General features: G+C 43.3%; 2 protein-coding genes across 2 annotated transcripts; one reads left to right on the top strand and one right to left on the bottom strand.

Moving 5' to 3' along the window:
* Window positions 1-449: 449 nt before the first annotated feature.
* lrrc59.S (leucine rich repeat containing 59 S homeolog) lies at window positions 450-6,794 on the bottom strand. The gene is given in 8 exon segments (NM_001085925.1): window positions 450-1,324; window positions 1,862-2,041; window positions 2,125-2,197; window positions 2,505-2,609; window positions 3,044-3,202; window positions 4,231-4,290; window positions 5,175-5,283; window positions 6,740-6,794. Coding segments are annotated over 7 exon segments (924 nt in total). The 5' UTR covers window positions 5,280-5,283; window positions 6,740-6,794; the 3' UTR covers window positions 450-1,082.
* A 308-nt stretch (window positions 6,795-7,102) lies between these two features.
* Window positions 7,103-21,044, top strand: LOC108702794. Its single transcript, XM_018238485.2, has 10 exons — window positions 7,103-8,030; window positions 10,198-10,233; window positions 10,931-11,032; window positions 13,842-13,985; window positions 14,728-14,796; window positions 15,429-15,524; window positions 16,734-16,802; window positions 16,940-17,003; window positions 17,159-17,193; window positions 19,349-21,044. The coding sequence occupies exons 1-10, from the start codon at window positions 7,750-7,752 to the stop codon at window positions 19,359-19,361; spliced, it is 909 nt and encodes a 302-aa protein (XP_018093974.1). The 5' UTR covers window positions 7,103-7,749; the 3' UTR covers window positions 19,362-21,044.
* Window positions 21,045-21,303: the final 259 nt, after the last annotated feature.

Genomic DNA, 21,303 nt, shown 5'->3' with positions numbered 1-21,303 from the left:
TCAGGCTTAATGATCAGAAGAGCAACTATTGGCATGCTTTAGAATTTGGACATTTTCCATTGGGATGAATAATCCATAGTTTATTAGGATCACAGAGTTATCAGTTTAAATAAACCAGAGTTGCCATACATTCAGATGGTCAGGCTGTATGGCTGAAACAGGCCTGGCCCATTCTGGTTATTTATGGCCATCTCAGAAAGCAAACATACAGAGTCAACCTGCAGATACTGCCAGAGCCCACACTGTGACATAACTAGGAGTTACTGGGCCCCGCAGCAAATTGTGTTTAGCCCTAACTCCCCAAACTTTGGGAATATAACTTTTCATAAACATTTACGGAAACTGCTATAGCTTATAGGTATCTCAGCAGTAGCAGGGTCTGCTTGCTTAAAAGGGTAACCAGAAACTCATGGTCCAGTGGGTCTTATAATTAACTGAGCCACACACAATCAGTAACCAAATCAGTATTTATTCTCAACTGTGACAGATGGGAAGGCTGGTGCTGATTTACCAAATACACAGTATAATACATGGCAGTTAAAACATCGATACCATTGTGAATGATCGAAGAACCTGAAGCAGCATGGTACCTTGGAATAGGGTGTCTGCCCTATGTGCAATGATTTTGTATTCATAGTATTAGGTTTTGTTTTGGAGACCAGCTCCAACCATCCCTCCGAAGCACAGTGGTATGAGGCCCAAATTATGGAGGTAGCTCCTCCATTAAAGGAAGTTGGGGCTTTTTTATGATTAAGAAATACAACTTCTTTTTACCGTTGCCTGCTCTCCATTAGTGTGCACATGTGTAACATGTACAGATACAGGGGAAGAGGGAAAACAGTCAGACCTAGAAGTGGGGAGCCACCCCTTCCCATATAGACACATACACACTCATTTTATTAAAACAAAACAGGAATCATACACATGTTTGGGAAGAACACTGATGAACAACAGGGCTGCACCCACCATAAGCCTCAACAAATGAGAGACCGTAAACCAGATGGTAACTTGGCTCACAAATAGAACAGGAATGCCAACACCCCTACTTAATACACAACTGAATTAAAAAGGGAAGGGCCACGCTACTGTGAGGATGGATCCTGCAGAAACCTTTCTAGCACAGGGTTACTGTGAAGAGCACTCAGGGTCTCCTTATAGATGGCATTAACACTTGTGCACATGTTGATGGCCTTCAGGTCTGTGAAACGACAGGCCACCACAACTAAAAGCACCACCAAGAGCCCAAACAAAAGAATGCAAGCGATTTTCCTTAGCCTTGATTGCCGTTGGGCCAGCTTCTTTTCCTTGGGTGTGGCCAATCGTTCTGGAGAGAGAAAGACACAGTAAGAAACAAATCTAGCCTTTGCCTTGCAATTTCAGAATTTACTTGTTAAGATATAGTAATAGTTTCATAGTAAGTTAGGTTGAAAAAAGACACACGTCCATCAAGTTCAACCTTTTACCTTTTTTTTATTAACCTGCCTAACTGCCAGTTGATCCAGAAGAAGGCCAACAGATTCTGTGGGCTGCCCAAGTTAAGAGCAATGCAGCTAAACCCACCCCTGAATTTTCAAACCTGCCATTGGTTGGTTATGCCTTCTAGGAGCCATTTACACAGTCCATTAAGCTGCTGCCTTGGCCTGGAAAGGCACAGTAGCTTTTTTTTTTTGGCCTTTGCATGGCTATCTTTATTTAAAAGTTGAACCAAAGACTGGATCAATTAGCACCTGGGCAGGTGTAACTTAAAACAAAAAGGTTGAAATTAAACAGAATTTCCTAAAAATTCACCATTCTTAATATGTTAATGTACAATTCCTACAAGAAGGTTAGGCAGTTGCATATCTGTGCCTAGCACACTCACTGTGGTTTTCAGTAGGTTCCTCCTCTGCTTTCTTATTACTATTAAGCGCTCTCTCGGCTTCCTGCATAGCGTTGTAATCCCGTCTTTTGCGCTCCTTCTGCTGTTGCTTCTTCCTTTTTCTCATCTCCCTCTCCTGCTCCTCTTTAACCCTTTGCTTTGCCTCAAGTTTCTTCTTCCGTTCTGCAAAGAAACACAAGGGGGTCAATTTACTCGAACGTGCAGACCAGTGGCAAATATTTCAGCACCCCATGGCTTAAGCATACCTTTATCTAACTGAAGCTTGCGCTGTAGCTCTATCTCATGATCGGACTGGACACTTTTCATATACTGTAGAACCTGCATTAAGATAAAAGCAGCAGATGTTGCCTAAATGCCATTCCAAAATGTCATTCATGGACAATCTATATATTGCAATATGCTTCAGACACTGCACACCCGATCAAACGTTTCGGGTCCCAAATGTTCACTGAGGAAGGGCAATTTTAGTGTGCAGTGTCTGATGCACCTTGCAATAAAAGTTGGGATTGCCCTGTTTGAAGCAAAAGGTACTGGTGTTCAATTTTTGTTTTAAAGTATATTGCTGGCGTGTGCATCTCTGCACAATTTATATTCTTCAATCAATTTATATATTGCCATTACTTACCCTTTGGGCACACTCTTTGCACTGCTTTTCATCTAGGCAGTCACCAGCTACCTTAGCCAAATCTGGTTTCAGTGGATTGTCCTTCAGATCTAGCCACTTCAGACTCTGCAAATAAACAGTAAGTATAATAGGCTGTGCTACTGAAACCTGTACTAGCCATGACGAACCCTTATACCTCCCATAATGTTAAAGATCTGTGTAATTCTGTGCTATGGTGTCTATCTCTTGTTAAACTGCACATTGCAAGATGAAATGGAGAGCTTCTGAATAGGAAGCAATCTGTCTGTCAACTAATTCTGATTGCTAAGGTTTGCTGGACCCTAGCAACCAGATAAATTCATTGTTCTAAAATAAGAATTTTATTTTTTACAGCTTGGGGTCGGACAATGACGCTGCGACATCAAGTAGCTGTGCACATTGTACGCACTCATCTATCATGACTACAATCCACATTGTGGCACAGATATCTGCCAAGACCAGTGTCTCGCACTACTCTCTACAATCCACATGCAACTCTCTTATACACCACCAGGCTTCACCTTCAACTGTGCAAAGGAGACAGGCAGCGACATTAGGTGGTTCTGTAGCAGGTCAAGATGTTGCAGGTTCATCAGTCTACCAAATTCTGAAGGAAGCTGTACTATCTGATTCTTGCTGAGATCCAGTCTCACAATGTGACTTAGATTGCAGAAATCATCCTGTGAAAAGAGAAGACTGTGAGCATCATATACTGTAGAGAGCATGATGAGATGCTAGAAGTCGTAGTTGCAGGACAACCAGAGAGCCCATCTGTAGAAGCAAGAGTGAGATAATGCAGAAAATGCATTAGCTGGAACACAGTTTAGATGGCAAGAAATCCTGCATGCAATGTACTGAAGGTAGGGGGACATAGATTTGAAAATTCGACACTTCCTGGAACTGATCCAAAACAGAAACATGTGACTTTGCCTGAATAACGAACCGGATCCTAATTTGCATATGCAAATTAGGGATGGGAAGGGGTAAACATTTTTCACTTCCTTGTTTTGTGACAAAAAGTTGTTATTTCCGTCCCCCCTAATTTGCATATGCAAATTAGGATTCAGTTTGGCCGAGCAGAAGGATTCAGCAGATCCAGCTGAAAAAGGCCGAATCCTGAACCGAATCCTGGATTCGGTGCATCCCTAAAAATTGATGAGGGTGCTATTCTAAGCATTTTTGTCATTTAAATTCATTATTTATTTTGTTTTAATTCAAAGATATTAAAGGATACATGTACAGTTAATATGAATGAATTGTTAGAACAGTGCCATCTGCTGGTCAATTTCCGACCAGTCTGACCACCAAGTAGTCAAGGAAGTTGTCAGGAGAAAGAAAGAAAGGCTGATCTGATGTTCTTCTGGTTAGGAAAAAGACTTTTCTAACATCTTTCCTAAGCAGAAGAACATCAGAGCAGTCTCTTTCTCCTGACAACCTCATTGACTACTTGGTGGTCAGACTGGTCTGAAATTGGAACAAAATTCATTCATATTAACAGTATGTGTATCCTTTAATATCTTTGGGTAAAAACAAAATAAATAATGAATGTACCTTGCAAAATCACCTAGAATAGCCCCCTCACTTTTTTAAAGGTTTACTTATCCTTTAACTGTACTCAAGTCAGAATATTCAAAGTCGGATTTGGTTTCATTTTGTTATTCCCTAACGTAGACACGTTAGACATATTAAACTCAGTTCAGAATCTCACCGGTAAGGTAGTCAGCTTGTTACAGGAAAGGTCCAGAGCTGTCGCCTTGGGAATGGCCACCTGAAAGAGATGGAGGAATCACTACAAGGCAAATGGCGGGACCATCTAGTGCTAGAAAGAAGACAAACTAGGCAGGAGAGACCACAGGATAGCTGTAATTGAGTTTAATACATACAGGATTTGTCTCTATTTTATACCTTAGGGCAGGGCTGTCCAACTGGTGGCCCAGCACGGGATTTGTAGACTGTTAAGCAACTCCACTGACCTCTCTGTGTAACATTTGATTATAATTTGGCCCCTGTATATCTGATATAGGAAATAATCAGCCCACTATATATAAAAAGTTGGACAGCATGAACTTAGAATAAGAGAAGTCCTTACACTGGATGACACTTGGGTCCATACGAGGTACTGACCCAATGTACAAAGCTCTGATTCACTAAGGAGTAGTATAGTACAAATCTAATTTCAATGATCCAGTTTTGCAACCCACCTCTCAGGCATACAACAACCAATTGGATAAGAGCACATAGAGCAATGTTACTGCACACTATAACGTGTGCAAGTACTCCAGCTCAGATTACTCATGGGTGGAATCCCAAATCAAACCTAGATCACATTACGCTTCATAGCAAGAGCCCAGAGGCCAGCGGCTTCTAAACTGTAAATTACTACAGGGACCTAAAGCAGTAGAAATGGAGGTTCCTAAAGGCCTATTTGGTGGCTCATTACACCTGGAACTATGTAGAGTAATTGTTACTCCATTGTTTTTACCATAACTGTGATATGAGATAAGTGGGGCCCAACCCCAAACTGGGCTCTACATAATTCTGTGGGGCCCAACTGACACCATATTTATTAGGGTTAGGAAAAGTATGTAATGTAGGGGGCAAAACTCCATCAGTCTAATATACACTGTGCATAGAGATGAATTAATTCCTCACCAGATCCCGAACAGGCACTTCGCTCAAATCGCTCAGGCTCAGGTCCAGTTCATTCCCGTCCAATTTGTCCCTCAGGTTTTGGGATCTCCCATTAGCTCGCGCCATTTTGCTGCAAAGACACCACAGCTACAGCTCAGTGGTTATTTTAAGGCAGGGGTCCTCACCCTTTCAGCCTACCACTCAATGCTTAAAGCATAATTTCCCAAGGTCCTTAGCAACCATGTGAGATATCAGTTGCAGCTAAACCCTTTAGTTATCCCCCCATTCGCTGCTATTAGCACAAAGCAGCTATGTCCCAGAGCGGGTAATGGCCTATACAAGATGTATTTAATACAATTAATTTAGTGCTGATCTTCTAACTGTAATCCCAACAATCTGTAATCCCAACAATCCTCAATAGAACATGATCCACAGCCATAGCCCTTCTGCCCCAGGTCACATCCACTACTGCCCCAGCTTCCTTTGCCAACCCCCAGCTCTCCCAGTATAGACATACTCTCCCCCAGCATAGAACATACACCCCAGCTCCCAGTATAGAACATACACCCCAGCATAGAACATACACCCCAGCTCCCAGCATAGAACATACACCCCCAGCTCCCAGCATAGAACATACACCCCCAGCTCTCCCAGCATAGAACATACACTCCCCCAGCTCCCAGTATAGAACATACACTCCCCCAGCTCCCAGTATAGAACATACACCCCCAGCTCCCAGTATAGAACAGACACCCCAGCTCCCAGTATAGAACAGACACCCCCAGCTCCCAGTATAGAATATACACTCCCCCAGTAAAGAACATACACCCCAGCTCTCCCAGTATAGAACATAAGATCTCCCAGTATAGAACATACAACCCCCCCAGCTCCCAGTATAGAACATACACCCCCCCAGCTCTCCCAGTATAGAACATACACCCCCCCAGCTCTCCCAGTATAGAACATACAACCCCCCAGCTCTCCCAGTATAGAACATACAACCCCCCAGCTCTCCCAGTATAGAACATACAACCCCCCAGCTCTCCCAGTATAGAACATACAACCCCCAGCTCTCCCAGTATAGAACATACAACCCCCCAGCTCTCCCAGTATAGAACATACAACCCCCCAGCTCTCCCAGTATAGAACATACAACCCCCCAGCTCTCCCAGTATAGAACATACAACCCCCCAGCTCTCCCAGTATAGAACATACAACCCCCCAGCTCTCCCAGTATAGAAAATACAACCCCCCAGCTCTCCCAGTATAGAAAATACACCCCCCAGCTCTCCCAGTATAGAAAATACACCCCCAGCTCTCCCAGTATAGAACATACACCCCCCCAGCTCTCCCAATATAGAACATACAACCCCCCTAGCTCCTAGTATAGAACATACACCCCCCAGCTCTCCCAGTATAGAACATACACCCCCCAGCTCTCCCAGTATAGAACATACACCCCCCAGCTCTCCCAGTATAGAACATACACCCCCCAGCTCTCCCAGTAGAGAACATACACTCCCTCCAGCCCCAGCTGCAACCTTCCCATGTCCGTGAGCTCCTCATTCCCTCCCAGTTCTACCCACCTCCTTCCCGGCTGTTTCACTGTTCTGCCTGTGCCTGCGTGTCTTTCCGCACTCCAATCCCTAAGCAGTCGCTTCCTGATCCACGTCAGACTCAAACATTCCAGCCAACGAGTAAGAGAAAGGGGACAGATGGGCTTAACCATAGAGTGGCAACAGGAAGCAAGGTGCGCCGCTCAGTGGCGGATAATTAGGACGCGATAGGTTTTCTCTAGGTTAGTAGATTTGTCTTAGGACAGACAGGTTGAAGGGAAGGGTCTGGACAAGACATAAGTCGTGACATCTCCAGCTTGTAACAGAACTACGACCAAACACATAATAGCACAGAACCTTGTGAAACTTACTTATACTCATTTCCGGTCGGCAGCTCTAACACAGAAATTCCTAATTGGTCAGTCTGGGTCCATCTACATTATATGGAGCTGTGTATAAAAAGTACAATAACGACCCTTCTGTGCCGGCATTCTAACAATGACCATAATGGGATTTGGCAATATTTAAAAAATGAAATGTTGCAAGTTTCCAGTGTAAACGTATTTAATTGCTGTGGGAAGCAGCGCCGTCTGGGGTGTAGGGACTCCTGCATGGCTCCTGCCCCTCATGAATACAGCATCAATACAGGCAGCACTGTATTCATAAGAGGAATGGAGCTCTCTGCACTCTGAGACTTGAAGTGAGTGCAATGCAGGGTTTTATATGGAATTTGCACCATGCCACCCCCCATGCACAGAGTGGCTTGGGGGTAACTACTGGGGGCATCTTTAGAGGCACAGGTCTTCATTACTAAAGTGATATGGTGGCTTTGGGATGGTACAGGAGACACATATGGTGCAGCATTTGCAGCCTTTGACCCATAGTTCTCATAAAGCCCTTAGTATTGCACCCCCAGGCCTCACATATATAGTAGTATATATTTTGGGCTGCTGAATATGTCACATGGCAGTGCTGACATGTACGGTAACGGATATGCTAATTAGGTGCCTTCTGATTGGCTGCACAGCAGGACCATCGCCATGGAGTCATCTTGTGATGTCATCAACCAAGTTAACCTTAGGGCCAGAAATGACAGTTTTTTCAGTTGTGGCTTTGCAGTCAGAAGAGAAGGAGCATTTTTCAGTTTTGGCTTTGCAGTCAGAAGAGAAGGAGAATTTTTCGGTTTTGGCTTTAAGAAGGAGAATTTTTATTTGGAGAATTTATTTTGGTTTACGGTGACGCAAGACATGGGAAATTACATCTCTACGTTCGTAGACACCATCCTTGGCGTCAGAAGGAGAAGATTTCAGGCTCCATCAAAGTAAGAGAGTGGATACAATATTGTAGATCTAGCCAGGAGAGGTGTCATTCATATTGGGCTTAAGCTGTATGGGAGCTCATATTAACTTGGTTTGGGAATGAGGGTCTGGAGCGCAGGGTCTGCTTCCTCTATAGTCACACTAGTGAGAGTTTGTGTGCCCACTGCAATCTATTGGCAGAGCATGAGTGGGGGGTGTAGTTTTCTGTTCATGGGTCTGGGGAGGTTTCTATGCAGGAAGGGGGCCCTGTTGGGAATCTCAGCATTACTCTCACTCTCCTCTCTCACATATTCCCTATATTTTGTATGATTGCCTGTTCAAAGATAGCAAACAAGCCAAGCTGTTATGTCTCTGCCTGACTCAACATGGCTGAAGGGAGCTCCAACTGTCACTGCAAAAGTCAGTTGCTCCTCCAGCCTGTGCTTGCAAAGGGGCTTCAGATAACTAATAAGTCTGCAGATAGACAGATATACATACACAAATGCATTTCTCAAAGTAATTTCATGTAGAGGTGTATTTCTTTTTGCTATTGCCGGGCTGGCAATCTGTTGCTTCTGGCAAATGCCAGAGGGGCTGCTGTAAGTTGCAACAGAGAGTCACTATTTATTGGGCTGTTTGGGCCTCTTCTTGCTGTTGGGGCCTCTGTGTACCTGAAATGCCAGAGACTATTTTGATTCTCAGTCCAGACCTGGTTACAAATGAATGTATGGGGCAGAAATCACATTAGTATACTGTGCTCACTCCCCAATGAAACAAGGGCAAATAAACATTCCTAACAGATGTTATAGATCCACCTGATTGGATATTCATTCTCCCATGATGCACTGGCCCTAAATCAGCCCATGTGCCAATGTGTGCCACATATTTTTTTAAATGCAACCCCTTGTGCTCTTGCCAAATCATGATTCCTAATTTGGAAATATTACTTTGCTTATACCCTGATACACTGATTCACATGTTGTATTGCTACCCATGTTGAAAGTTGGTTCAGTTATAAATGGCTGCCATTTGAGTATCATGTGGCTTTTTCTGGACACGAATAAAGATAAATTCATTATTTTTATTGAGCCTATTAATGGGTAGCAAACAAGCCAAGCTGTTATGTCTCTGCCTGACTCAACATGGCTGAAGGGAGCTCCAACTGTCACTGCAAAAGTCAGTTGGTCCTCCAGCCTGTGCTTGCAAAGGGGCTTCAGATAACTAATAAGTCTGCAGATAGACAGATATACACACACAGATGCCTTTCTCAAAATAATTTTATGCAGAGGTGTATGTCCTTTTGCTATTGCCAATACATTTGGCAGTTGGCTGTAGCTTATAGTTCAACTGCAGAGACCCTAATTGATTGCTAGCAGATTCCTCTGTGCACTCAGCGTGGGTTACAAATGAATGTAAGGGGCAGAAATCACATTAGTATACTGTGCTCACTCCCCAATGAAACATGGGCAAAGAAACATTCCTAACAACAGATGTTAAGATCCACCTGATTGCATATTCATTCTCCCATGATGCACTGGCCCTAAATCAGCCCATGTGCCAATGTGTGCCACATATTTTTTTAAATGCAACCCCTTGTGCTCTTGCTAAATCATGATTCCTAATTTGGAAATATTACTTTGCTTATACCCTGATGCACTGATTCACATGTTGTATTGCTACCCATGTTGGAAATGGCAGTTGGTTGGTTCAGTTATAAATGGCTGCCTGGGTGGTGGGCACTGCCAGTTGAGTACCATGTGAATTTTTATGGACATGCAAACTTTAATAAAGATAAATTTGTTATTTACATTGAGCCTGTCAATGTTGGAATCATTGAGTGTCTTCTCTGTTCTGTATCCATTAGTACAATTTGGCCCCAATAAAAGTAAACACAACACTCTATAGTACTAAGAGTTTATGTAAAAGTGAACAAGCCCTTTATGAATTTATATATATGATTTAAGTGACCAGACTTATGACCCAAGGGGTGAACTGGAATCAGTAGCTTTCTGCATCCCTGTTTCTGTGTCCCTGTATTAGTGTTTCTCATTGACATTTCCTCCTTACCTCTCTGAAAGTGCCCATATCTTACACATCCCATCTCATGATAAGGATAAAGGTGCATATTCTCTCTCTCATATATATTATTTCTTTAACCATGAGCTCATTGCTTTTTTCTTTTCTTCCTAGATCTTCTCAAAAACATCCAGCGAGACTTCGCAGCAGGTAGGTCATTTTTCACTGCTTTCAGGTGCCAATGTCTTTCAGATTCAGCATGTGCATAATGTCTCCTCACTGCTTATGTTCACATGTTTTATGTGTCTGTTTTATGTGTCTGTTTCATGCCACTACCAAACTAATCATTTTTATTAATAACACCACATGGTGAAACTGATACTGTTACATAATTCCAGTGATCTGAATGCTTTCTAAGGTACAGATCCCTATTATGGTGCAATGCTATAATGTGATGCAAAGACTTGTGCCTGTCTCTGTCGGCTGCAGGGTGGCACATGGCATCTTATTGCACATAAGGAGTGAGAATGTGGGAACATAATATGCTCTACATCCTTTTACAGCGCAGCATTCTGCACCATTAAAGGGGCAGCTGGCCCAAGAGTACAGAATACTGTATCAGTGTCAGGTACAAGGCCTGATTGAACATGTGTAGCGATTGCTGCAATTGTGAATTATACAGGTGTCAGACAGCCGTAGGCTGGGCCTAGTCCAAGGGAGAGAGCAGATTGTTTCTGGGAGCTCCAATTTTCCATATTCATTTTGGGGTTAGGGATCCCTATAAAGATTTATCTCTAGGCCCTTGTGGCCAAATAGTTTTATCATTGTTTATATCAAAGCTATGTGCCCATTTGAGTTGCACCCCCAGTTACAAAATACCACTAATGAATTGGTCTTTCCTCATTAGCGCTCCAAAGCAGAATTTGGATTGGACGACCAACGGCGGGGAGCCAACGAGATGGATAGAGGCCGGATACCATGGGCCACAGGCGAGACCATCTTATTCCAGGTATGTGCTACAATATTAGTACATAATAACATATTTTCAGCTGTTGGTGTTACTGTTTCCTAAAGCATTATAGTACATTCTAGATATAGCATGTATTTGTGTGGCTCCATCAAAATGCAGAGGTAACTGGTATAGAGTATGTGATTAGTATTTATAAGGGTCATTTACTACATGCAGGGCAGGGTGCAAAGTGCAACAAAATGAATGGGATTTGCACTTTGCACCCTGCCCTCCCTGCACATAGGAAAATTGCTGTAGGTCTCTGCCCGCCAAGACATAGAGCAAAGACCTGCAGCTGCCCCTATGAATACAGTGCTGTTTGCATTTGGCAGCAGTGTATTTATGATGGGTGGGAGGCAGGGCCGGACTGGGAGAAAAAAGCAGCCCTGGCAAAAAAAATCAAAAAAAAAGCCCACTTCAGGTATGGGATTGGTTATTTGGAAAACCCATTATCCAAAAAGCTCCAAATTATGGAAATGCCATCTCCCATAGACTCCATTATAATCAAACAATCCAAATGTTTAAAATTGATTTCATTTTCTCTGTAATAATAAAACAGTAGCTTGTACTTGATCCAAACTAAGATATAATTAGTCTTTTTTGGGAGCAAAATCAGATTATTGTGTTTATTTAACGTTTACATGATTTTCTAGTAGACTTAAAATATGAAGATACAAATTTTGGAAAGATCCATTATTCGTAAAATGCCAGGTCTCGAGCATTCTGGATAACAGGTCCCATACCTGTATACATGTGTGACATGTGGCAACCAAGCTCTCCCACCTACACAAGCTAAAAATAAAACATTCGTGGTCAGGTCCCCCTATGAAATTAGGGGAAACAAAGGTGGTCAGTTCCTCTGATAAAAAGTGAAAAAATTATCAGGACAGCAGGCTGCGCAGAGAGGCCCGTGTGCAGGGCTGGTCTTACCAACTGTCGGCCCAATTGGAACCAGTTTGGCGGGCCCCCTAAATTGTATTTTTCCATCTGGCACAGGGTTCCAGGGCTGGGTGACGAAAAGTGACTGCCTTTCCTTTTGTCCCATGATAATTACTCATTTGACTTATTTATTTCTATAGAGTTCAACTGAATACATAACACAGGAATTCAAGTTTCACAATATATGTGCATTTTTAAAGAACTACCCTCAAACCTTCCTGTTGTATGTTAAATAGTACATGGGAATAGCTATGTTGGCATGGTTTTCTGTTATCTCTCTGTACAGACTATGAGCAAACTTAGGGGGCTGTTCCTGCTGAATTGTGCTGAGACCATCTGACCATGGCCACTACGGAAGAAATATTGAATATAGATAGCTAAACATTTAAAAAAAAAAAAGACACTGAAGAAATGTAATTTATAAAACCCAAAAGACACAGTTGCAATTCCATGTATAATACCCCAGAATTAAAAGCAGGATGAACACAGTGGAAAGGTTAAAAATCACAAGGCAGTGTAATAAAAATGATTTGTATCCTTACTTTCCCAGCATTCTTTCTGCACTGATAGTCTGGGGGGAGAGGGGAGAGGATGAATCTGCAGCACCAGTGTCTGCCATCCATCCTGCCTGTCAGTTGAGTACTGGACAACACAGACGTATATTGGCGCCTTTTTCCCTGCCATTTGTCCCATAGCTGAGAGCACACAGGGGGAACGCTCCTCATCCCAGTCCCCCCCCCACTTGCTGAAACCCAACCCCCCTCAGTCTGCTAAAGCTGAGCAGTCAGGACAGAAAAAAAAAAGAAAACATACACGGCCCTTTGGGTGGGCTCTTCAGACTGAAGATAGTGATCTGTTTGAATCACTGCTACTGTGCACACATGGGAACGTTCAGTGCGGGAGGAACAGGGGCGCTTCGCCAATGAGGCGAGTTGAGGCTGTCGCCTCAAGCGGCAGCGCCCCACTAGGTACCAGGGGCAGCAAAAATGCCGCTCCTGCTACTTTAAGAGCCAAATTTGCGCTAGCGTACTGGCCCTCTCTGTCGCCCTCGTGGACCCCCCTGGACCCCCTCAGGCACAAAAAGGTAAGCGCACGGGGGAGGGGGCGGCGGCAACTGCTGCTGCCTCAGGCGGCGGAGGGGCCAGGATCACCCCTGGGGAGAAAGTAAACTCCTTGATTTACTATGGTGCGGTGCACACTGCCCATGCGGCCCATTTACACTGCACAGGCAGCGGCCCAACGGGCATTTGCCCAAATTCGCAGATGGCCAGTCCGGGCCTGGTGGGAGGCATTTCGGCAGTCTAGCTTCCTACTCTTTTCCTGTATTTGGATGCGCAGGTTGAGGAGCACCTGCAGGCACAGTCTGAAATAGGGCTCTGTAAGGACAGGACTGCCCTGCACCTGCAACCTCTGCTCTCTGCACCTCACAGCAGTTCCAAACAATTTACAGAGCTGGGCCTGACCGGCCAGTTGCCCTAGGCAACCTGGCCGGTCCCGGCACCCACCAGGTGCGCATGGGCTAAAATAAGCTCATGCGCATGCGCAGCGCACAATCGGCCAGAGCAGGGACCTGGGTAGGAGGCAGAGAAGATACATGCCTGGCACCCCCCCAGCTTTTCCCCCTAGGCATGTGCCTACTCTGCCTACATATAGTTCTGGCCCACCCTTACCTTCTTCTAATAGAAGTACACAATTATTTACCTCCTACCAAAAGCCAGTGAGAGGGATTGCTAAATACATCTTTGGTATTAAAAGAGTCTTGCCTATATTTATATGCTGGTCAGAGCTGAACCCTAAAGTACAGGTTTACCTTCTGAACACCATAATTGTATTTAAACCCCTGAAATATAATCCGGTTTCTCTTTTTCAGCCTTCACTCAACCCCCCGCTTGACGAGGAGCATGAAGATCACGGCTCCACCTGTGTCCTCCTTGATATTTCCAATGGAGGAGCAGAAGAAGACAACCTCAGGCAGTTATTGGCTCAGTCTGCCCCCTATGGGGCCACCAATAAGGTGAGTCAATGGAACAGATTAGGTTTTCCTTCAGCCAAGGGCACACAGGGCAGTGGCTCCACCACTCTTGGTTGCCTTCCCCAGCTAACCTTATTCCTTAACCAGTAAAATGCAGGTCACCAAGGCAAAGAGATTTATCCTGAGATTATTGGGCAAATGGCATTGTCTGTATCTGGATGGAGCTCTGATATAAATGGCACACACAGAAGAAAGAAAGAGCAGCAGCAGTTTGCTTCCCCACTTTACCCTGTAATTTACAGAAAACAAAAGTGTAAAATGCCATACTGAAAATAGCAAATCTATTTACCATATATTGTAGCTGCAGCAATGTTACAGGTCTGAATCAATATCACGTTTCTCCAGGAGGGGAGCTGACTACTGCTTCATTGTTGTTATGGTATGTGTAGTCAGGACTGGCAGTGCAGCGTATAGATACATGTATTGCTTTCAGTGCAATTACATTTATAAATAACTTGTGGAATCAAAAATTGTAATTATCGTATATAGAAAAAAAGGATTTCAAAGAAATTTGATTTTATTATGCTACATTTTGCATTTGGTTTTAACTTCCCTTTATAGAGGATCAGTGATTAGTTAGTGCATCCCAGCTAATTGCATGTTATTTTTGCAGCATTTCTGAGTTTTCAGCTTAAATTTTACTCTTTAGCCACAAAATATGTAACTCTTTTGCATTAGGCAACACTCTGCATAGATCCCTAACTAACAATGTCTTTTATTACAGACCGATGGACCTGACGGCACCACTGCCACGTTTAAGGATGCCAGACTACTGGCAACCCATTGAGATCTTGTAAGTATTTTCTCTTACATAACATAGGAAATCTACCGCTAAAGAGAGTCTGCTGCTAATGCGACTGGTTGTGGGGATCCATTAGGCCTTTTCCAGATCCATTAGAAATAAAGAGCCCAGTATCAACAAAAAGAAAATCAGATTGTGGGCTCCTGTGGCCACTGTGAAGGCACTACTCATTACTGTTATACAGATGCTGAACCTTTGGGCTAGTGCTAGGGTTTAGTTCTCCTTTAAAGGAATTATGCACAGACAAGTATGAGATTCTCTCAGGCTCTGTTGAGACATTCCTGTTTATTATAGTAACTGCCGAGATGCAGGTCTTAATGTGCCCATTGGTGTTGCTGTACAGATTTAGATCTCTCTGCATAGTGGTGTAGCTACCAATGGTGCAGGACATTGTACAAGAGCTCACACTCCACAGGGTGTATCAGGAAGGGCAGAGGAAGGTATTGGAGCCCAGGGGAGTGGAGGGTAGCAGGGTCTGTTCACGGGGGGGGGGGTAGGTGGAGATTCTGCACCCAGATGTGCCTAGTTATGTTACTGTATGCGCATGTTCTCTAACTTTGTACATCCCATAAATGTATTTAAAGCCTTGGAATGTAACATGTTTTCTCTCACCTTTTCCACAGTCCTCTACCTGAGAGGGAAAGACCTCAGCGTCAGGAGCCGGTTGCTCCATCAGCCTTCGAACTGATGGTCAGACAGAAGTTCTTGAGAATGGAAAGGTTAGGTTTTTCCTATGCCAGTAAAATAGCAAATCTACTTACCAGATTTTGTAGCTGCAAATTGCCAGTTCTGAACTAGTACAGGAAGTACAGTAATTAACAATCGACTTACATACAACTCACACTTACAATCAGAGGCTATTACAATAACATACTGTGGTTTGCTTGGTCTTTATTAGCGTTTAGCTTTAATAAAACACCTCCCCCAATCCCCTCTGGCATGTGTTCTCTACTGCAGAGCGCAGAAAGGTAAAAATAAATACTATTTTGAGACAAAAATCTGTCAAAGTTGCATTTAATAAGTACATGTAAATGTTTCAACTTACATACAAATTCAACTTAAAGAGATACTGACACCTGAAATTAAACATTTTTTTACATCTATTATAATATTGGCTTTGCAAGCTACTTCTAACTTTGCCATAAAGTATTTTCATTATGCTTTTACATTACCTGTCTGATCCCCCATGTTCCTGTATGAGGGGGCTGCCATATTTGTGCAGCAGCATTAGAAACTGTAACTAACAGGCTGAGATGGGACAGTCAGGTTGGCAAAGTCAGAGTATCAGAGTGTCAGAGAGTCAGGCTTAGGAACTTCAACTAACAATTATATACAAAAACAAACCTCTCAGCAAAAAATCATCAACATGACCTATAGGTAACATTTAATGTACATTCATATGCTAAAATTCATTTTTTAGTGTCAGTATCACTTTAAGAACAACCCTACAGACCCTATCTTGTACATAATCCGGGGACTGCCTTTATTACATTACTTCATCATCATCATTTACATAATTTATTATGGACAAAGGGATTTTATGTAGAACACAATACATGTGAAAAAAGTCCTTAAAGGAGAAATCAACCTGTGAGGAAAAAAACCCTACCCCCCACCCCAGGTAGACCCCCCTCCCTCCTCCACCAAGGCTAACTACAGTACCTCCCTGGGGAAATGCCCCATACTCCATACTTACCCCTCGGTGCAGATTCTTGGAGCGAAGTTCCACCCGTCCATCTGCAGTCAGCTTACAGAGGACGCGGAAGATGGACGTGTGGAACTTCGCTGGAGTATGGGGCATTTCCTCAGGGGGGGTAGTTAGCCTGGGGGAGGAGGGATGAGGTCTACCTGGGCTCGGGGGTAGGATTTTTTTTCCCAAAGGTTGATTTCTCCTTTAAGATCCTTTATTAACCTGGTTTTCTTTACAGAGAGGAGCTAGAGAGAAAAGCTGCAGCGCAAGAGGAATATCAGCGGTACAGAAACACTGTTTTGGCAGAGTAAGTATTTGGCTCTGCACAATGATAACATGAAGATTGTCTGTTCCTGGTTCCAGCCCCTCTTCTTTTCAGAACCTTTCTTTGGGGGCCAAGTACTTCTTTTTACTTGAGTAACAAACCTTTCTTTGATGTTACAGAGCGCAGAGGTTAGCTCGGAAGCACAGGCTGAATAACATACATGAAAGACCAGCTTATGCTAAGGTAAGTCTTGACTATAAATTGGCCTTTCCATCTCTCTTACATTTCTTTAGTATTGAAACCATTGGCAGTAAGTATCAGTTTTACTTTTAATGGCCTATGAGCTATTTGGATTCTTGATTTGTTCACTTGAATAACTCTTTATTTTCTCTTTGCAGAAATCCTGTTATTCAGTGTCATCGTACGGCACAAGGTATGTACTGTATATGAATACGCTCTCGCTTACTCAGGGGTATATCAATATCTGATGAAGCAAGATGGATGCACATTCTGATACTAGATATTGTTGGCACCATAGTTGATGAATCGGCACTCCAAATAATCTTCCTGTTCATTGATATGTCATTGGGCACAAGCAAAGCAAATAAATGAAGATTTTAACTGTAATTGGGGTACTATTGTGGCTATTATCTATATTTAAGCAATAGGATTTCCCTGTATTAATATAACCAAGGAATCATGGTGCATGATGGGATCTGTAGTCCTGTCACAAGCCAGCCCTGATCATGACATTTTAATCAATAAGGTGTTGCCTCTTATACTCCTTTACCTCTTGAGATGAAGGCCCTTTCCACATGCCAGTGAGCAAAGTCTACATCCTGGTTGCCCAACATTTGTCAGCTAAATATCACATGCCTTATAGTGAGTAAAGACATCAAAATGGATTATGGGATCTGTAGTTTATGCATTGGTATAATGTTTATAATGACGGTATAGAAGGATTAAAGGAGAACTAAACCCCCCTACCATAAGCCCCCCTAAGATTCCAGTACCTCAATTAAAGTTATAAAAATCTTCATTTATTATGATTTGCTTCCTCAGGATCTTGTATTGTATGACAATGACAGGTTTATGGTAGGGTGTTAGTTCTCCTTTAAGAGCAGGCACTACCATTTATAAGGAAATTGGAATTGCCCGGGTGCTCCTATTGTTATATAGGGCAGCGCTGTCCAACTGGTGGCCCGCAACCCACCTTATGTGGTCCTCACATGAAAGTCTGCCTGCTCTGTCTACTTACCATGTGTAAACTTTAAAAGGTATCACTACAGAGATTAACTGGCCCCTGCATTGTTTAATCAAATTCAGAATAATCCTCTATTGTTCATACATGTAATCCCCCTGCATTGTTAATGCTTGTCACACCTTTATTGTTCAAACCCCTAAAGCCCTGTACTGTTCACATCTGAGACCCAGACAGAACCTGCCCATATTGTTCACATGATCACACTCATACAAACTGCTGAAGGGGCACCAGCACTGTGTCATTGTATGTAGCAAATTTTAGACTGGTCCTAATCCGTGGAAACTGTCTACTGCTCTGTTCTGCCTTTCATATGCTCCCTGTGTATGCTATACTCTGCCGGTGTGTGTCCTGTTCTGCATGTGTGTGTCCTGCTATGCCTGTGGACCATAAGCCTGGTATTTGTTTTGAGGGTTTGTTAGCATTTGAAAATTATTGTTAGGGGGCCCTAAGGTGTTTAATCATGTGATGGGGGTGCTGTATTATACACAGGGGAGGAGGCAAATGGATTTAAGGGTAGGTCTTAAAGGAATAGTTCAATGTAAAAATAAAAACATAATGTAATGTGTAAAGGCTGAAGTGAGTGGATGTCTAACATAACAGAACACTACTTCCTGCTTTGCAGCTCTCTAACTCTGAGTTGGTCTGTGACTATAAGGGGGGCCACATGGGACATAACTGTTCAGTGAGTTTGAAATTGATCCTTAGCATTCAAATTCAAACAGTTATGACCCATGTGGCCTCCATCAAGTCACTGAATGGTTACTGCCTGGTAACCGGTCAGTGGAAACCAAGATAGCTGCAAAGCAGGAAGTAGTGTGCTGGCTATTATGTTGCACATCCAGTCACTCCAGCCTTTAAACATTAACTTTTTGCCTATACTAACTATATAAGAAACATTTTTTATTTTGTAAAGCCAGTTTGCCCAGTTTTTATTTTTACACTGCACAATTCCTTTAATATAACAATTGTTCACATATGAGTGATAAATGATATTCCTGCAGTGACCACCAATCATTTGGTATTTTGGTGTGCTACCACCATTAATGTGGACATGGTCTTATGGTAACATGGGTATGGTTTAAAACAGGGAGTGGTCATCACTGGCTTCCATTATCAGCCCTCCACCATGTATGCCAGAAAAATTCCAGCCCTCGTTACCACAGAAGTTGGACAGCATTGTAATAGTGGGATTATCCACTGTATCCCTGGTTGTTTTGCTCAACCACAAGATTTGGGATTAAAAGTGTTATAGGTTTCTACAGGAATATAATTTTGTTAAAAGTAAAAACGTGGTTTACATTAACTTTTTTTTTTTTTTTTGCAGTTGGTCCTCTTAACCACCAAGTGGCTCATACCACCAACACCACCAACAGTTTTCCACCAGAGATGCCTCTCCGCCTTCCACCATAATTCTACCAGTGGTGCGTCCCCCCTCCATCTAAAATATGGTTTTATACACAGGAGCACCCATAAGTCATTCGGTACACCCTGCATTTTTTTTCACTCCATCCCTCAGTTTGCAGAAGCCGGGATCTGCAGGCTGCCTGGGGGATGGAATGGAAGGAAATGTATCTAGCAGCTGAATGGTGCTTATGTTTATGGTGCCATATTTTTATGGTCTCCCTTTTTCACACCGCCATTTCACCAGCGGTGCCTACCCTTACACCTAAAATATGGTGTTATACACAGGAGCACCCATATGCCAACCGGTAGACCCTGCATTCCTCTTCACTCCATCCCTCAGTCTGCAGAAGCCGGGATCTGCAGGCTACCTGAGGTCCAATGGAATGGAGAAGAATGCAGAATTCACCTAGCAGCTGAACAGTGCTCATGTTTATGGTGTCATATTTTTTTGGTCTCCCTTTCTCACACCGACATTTCACCAGCGGTGCCTCCCTTTACACCTTTAATATGGTTTTATACACAGGAGCACCCTTAAGTCACCCGGTATATCCTGCATTCTTTTTCACTTCATCCCTCAGTGTGCAGAAGCCGGGATCTGCAGGCTGCCTGGGGTCTAATGGATTGGAAGGGAATGCAGCATTCACCTTGTGGCTTAAAGGCACTCATATGTATGCTGCCATATTCCCTTCTTTTCCGTTACTTCCACCGCCTTTCCACCAGAGGTGCCTCCTTACACCTAAAATATGGTTTTATACACAGGAGCACCCTTAAGCCACCCAGTAGACCCTGCATTCCTCTTCACTCCATCCCTCAGTCTGCAGAAGCCGGGATCTGCAGGCTACCTGGGGCCCAATGGAATGGAGAAGAATGCAGAATTCACCTAGCAGCTGAACAGTGCTCATGTTTATGGTGCCATATTTTTTTGGTCTCACTTTCTCACACCAACATTTCACCAGCGGTGCCTCCGCTTACACCTAAAATATGGTTTTATACATAGGAGCACCCTTAAGTCACCCGGTAAATCCTGCATTCTTTTTCACTTCATCCCTCAGTGTGCAGAAGCCGGGATCTGCAGGCTGCCTTGGGTCTAATGGAATGGAAGGGAATGCAGCATTCACCTTGTGGCTTAAAGGCACTCATATGTATGCTGCCATATTCCCTTCTTTTCCGTTACTTCCACCGCCTTTCCACCAGCGGTGCCCCCTTACACCTAAAATATGGTTTTATACACAGGAGCACCCTTAAGCCACTCGTTAGACTCTGCATTCCTTTTTACTCCATCCCGCAGTGTGCAGAAGCCGGGATCTGCAGGCTGCCTGGGGTCTAATGGAATGGAAGGGAATGCAGCATTCTCCTTGTGGCGTAAAGGCACTCATATGTATGCTGCCATGTTCCCTTACCTTACCATATTCCCCCTCTATTTCCCTTGATTCAATATGGTGCATTGATCCTGGGAGCAAATCCGATCGCCGTTAAGGGGTCAGGAAGGAATTTTTCCCTCTAGTGAAACAGATTTGTTCTTGCTTCATAGAGGTTTTTTGCCTTCCTCAGGATCAAATAGCACAGTTTATCTAATAATTATTAATAAAGCTGTGTTTTTCACAGATTTACATTAAGCTGCTGTGTGTGTGTATCTTTATTCTGGGCATTGGTCTCATTTGGGAGGTGTAACATTTAGTGGGGTGGGGTGAGAATGGAACAAATGAGCAGAGAAGAAACACTGAAAAGTAAGAAGAATGAAAGTAAAACTTACTCTTGTTTGATAAGAAACCCTGCTTTCCATTATATTTGTTAGTCTGATCACTTATATCCCCAGCACTTCAATACCTGTGAGTGACACCAGTCCTCCTGTGGGTATGGCTGCCCCACCAAGTA

Source organism: Xenopus laevis, chromosome 9_10S (assembly GCF_017654675.1).
Source record: "Xenopus laevis strain J_2021 chromosome 9_10S, Xenopus_laevis_v10.1, whole genome shotgun sequence".
In the NCBI taxonomy this organism is placed as follows: Eukaryota; Metazoa; Chordata; class Amphibia; order Anura; family Pipidae; genus Xenopus; species Xenopus laevis.
Note: the sequence above shows the minus strand (reverse complement) of the source record. Positions and strands in the feature narration are given on the sequence as shown.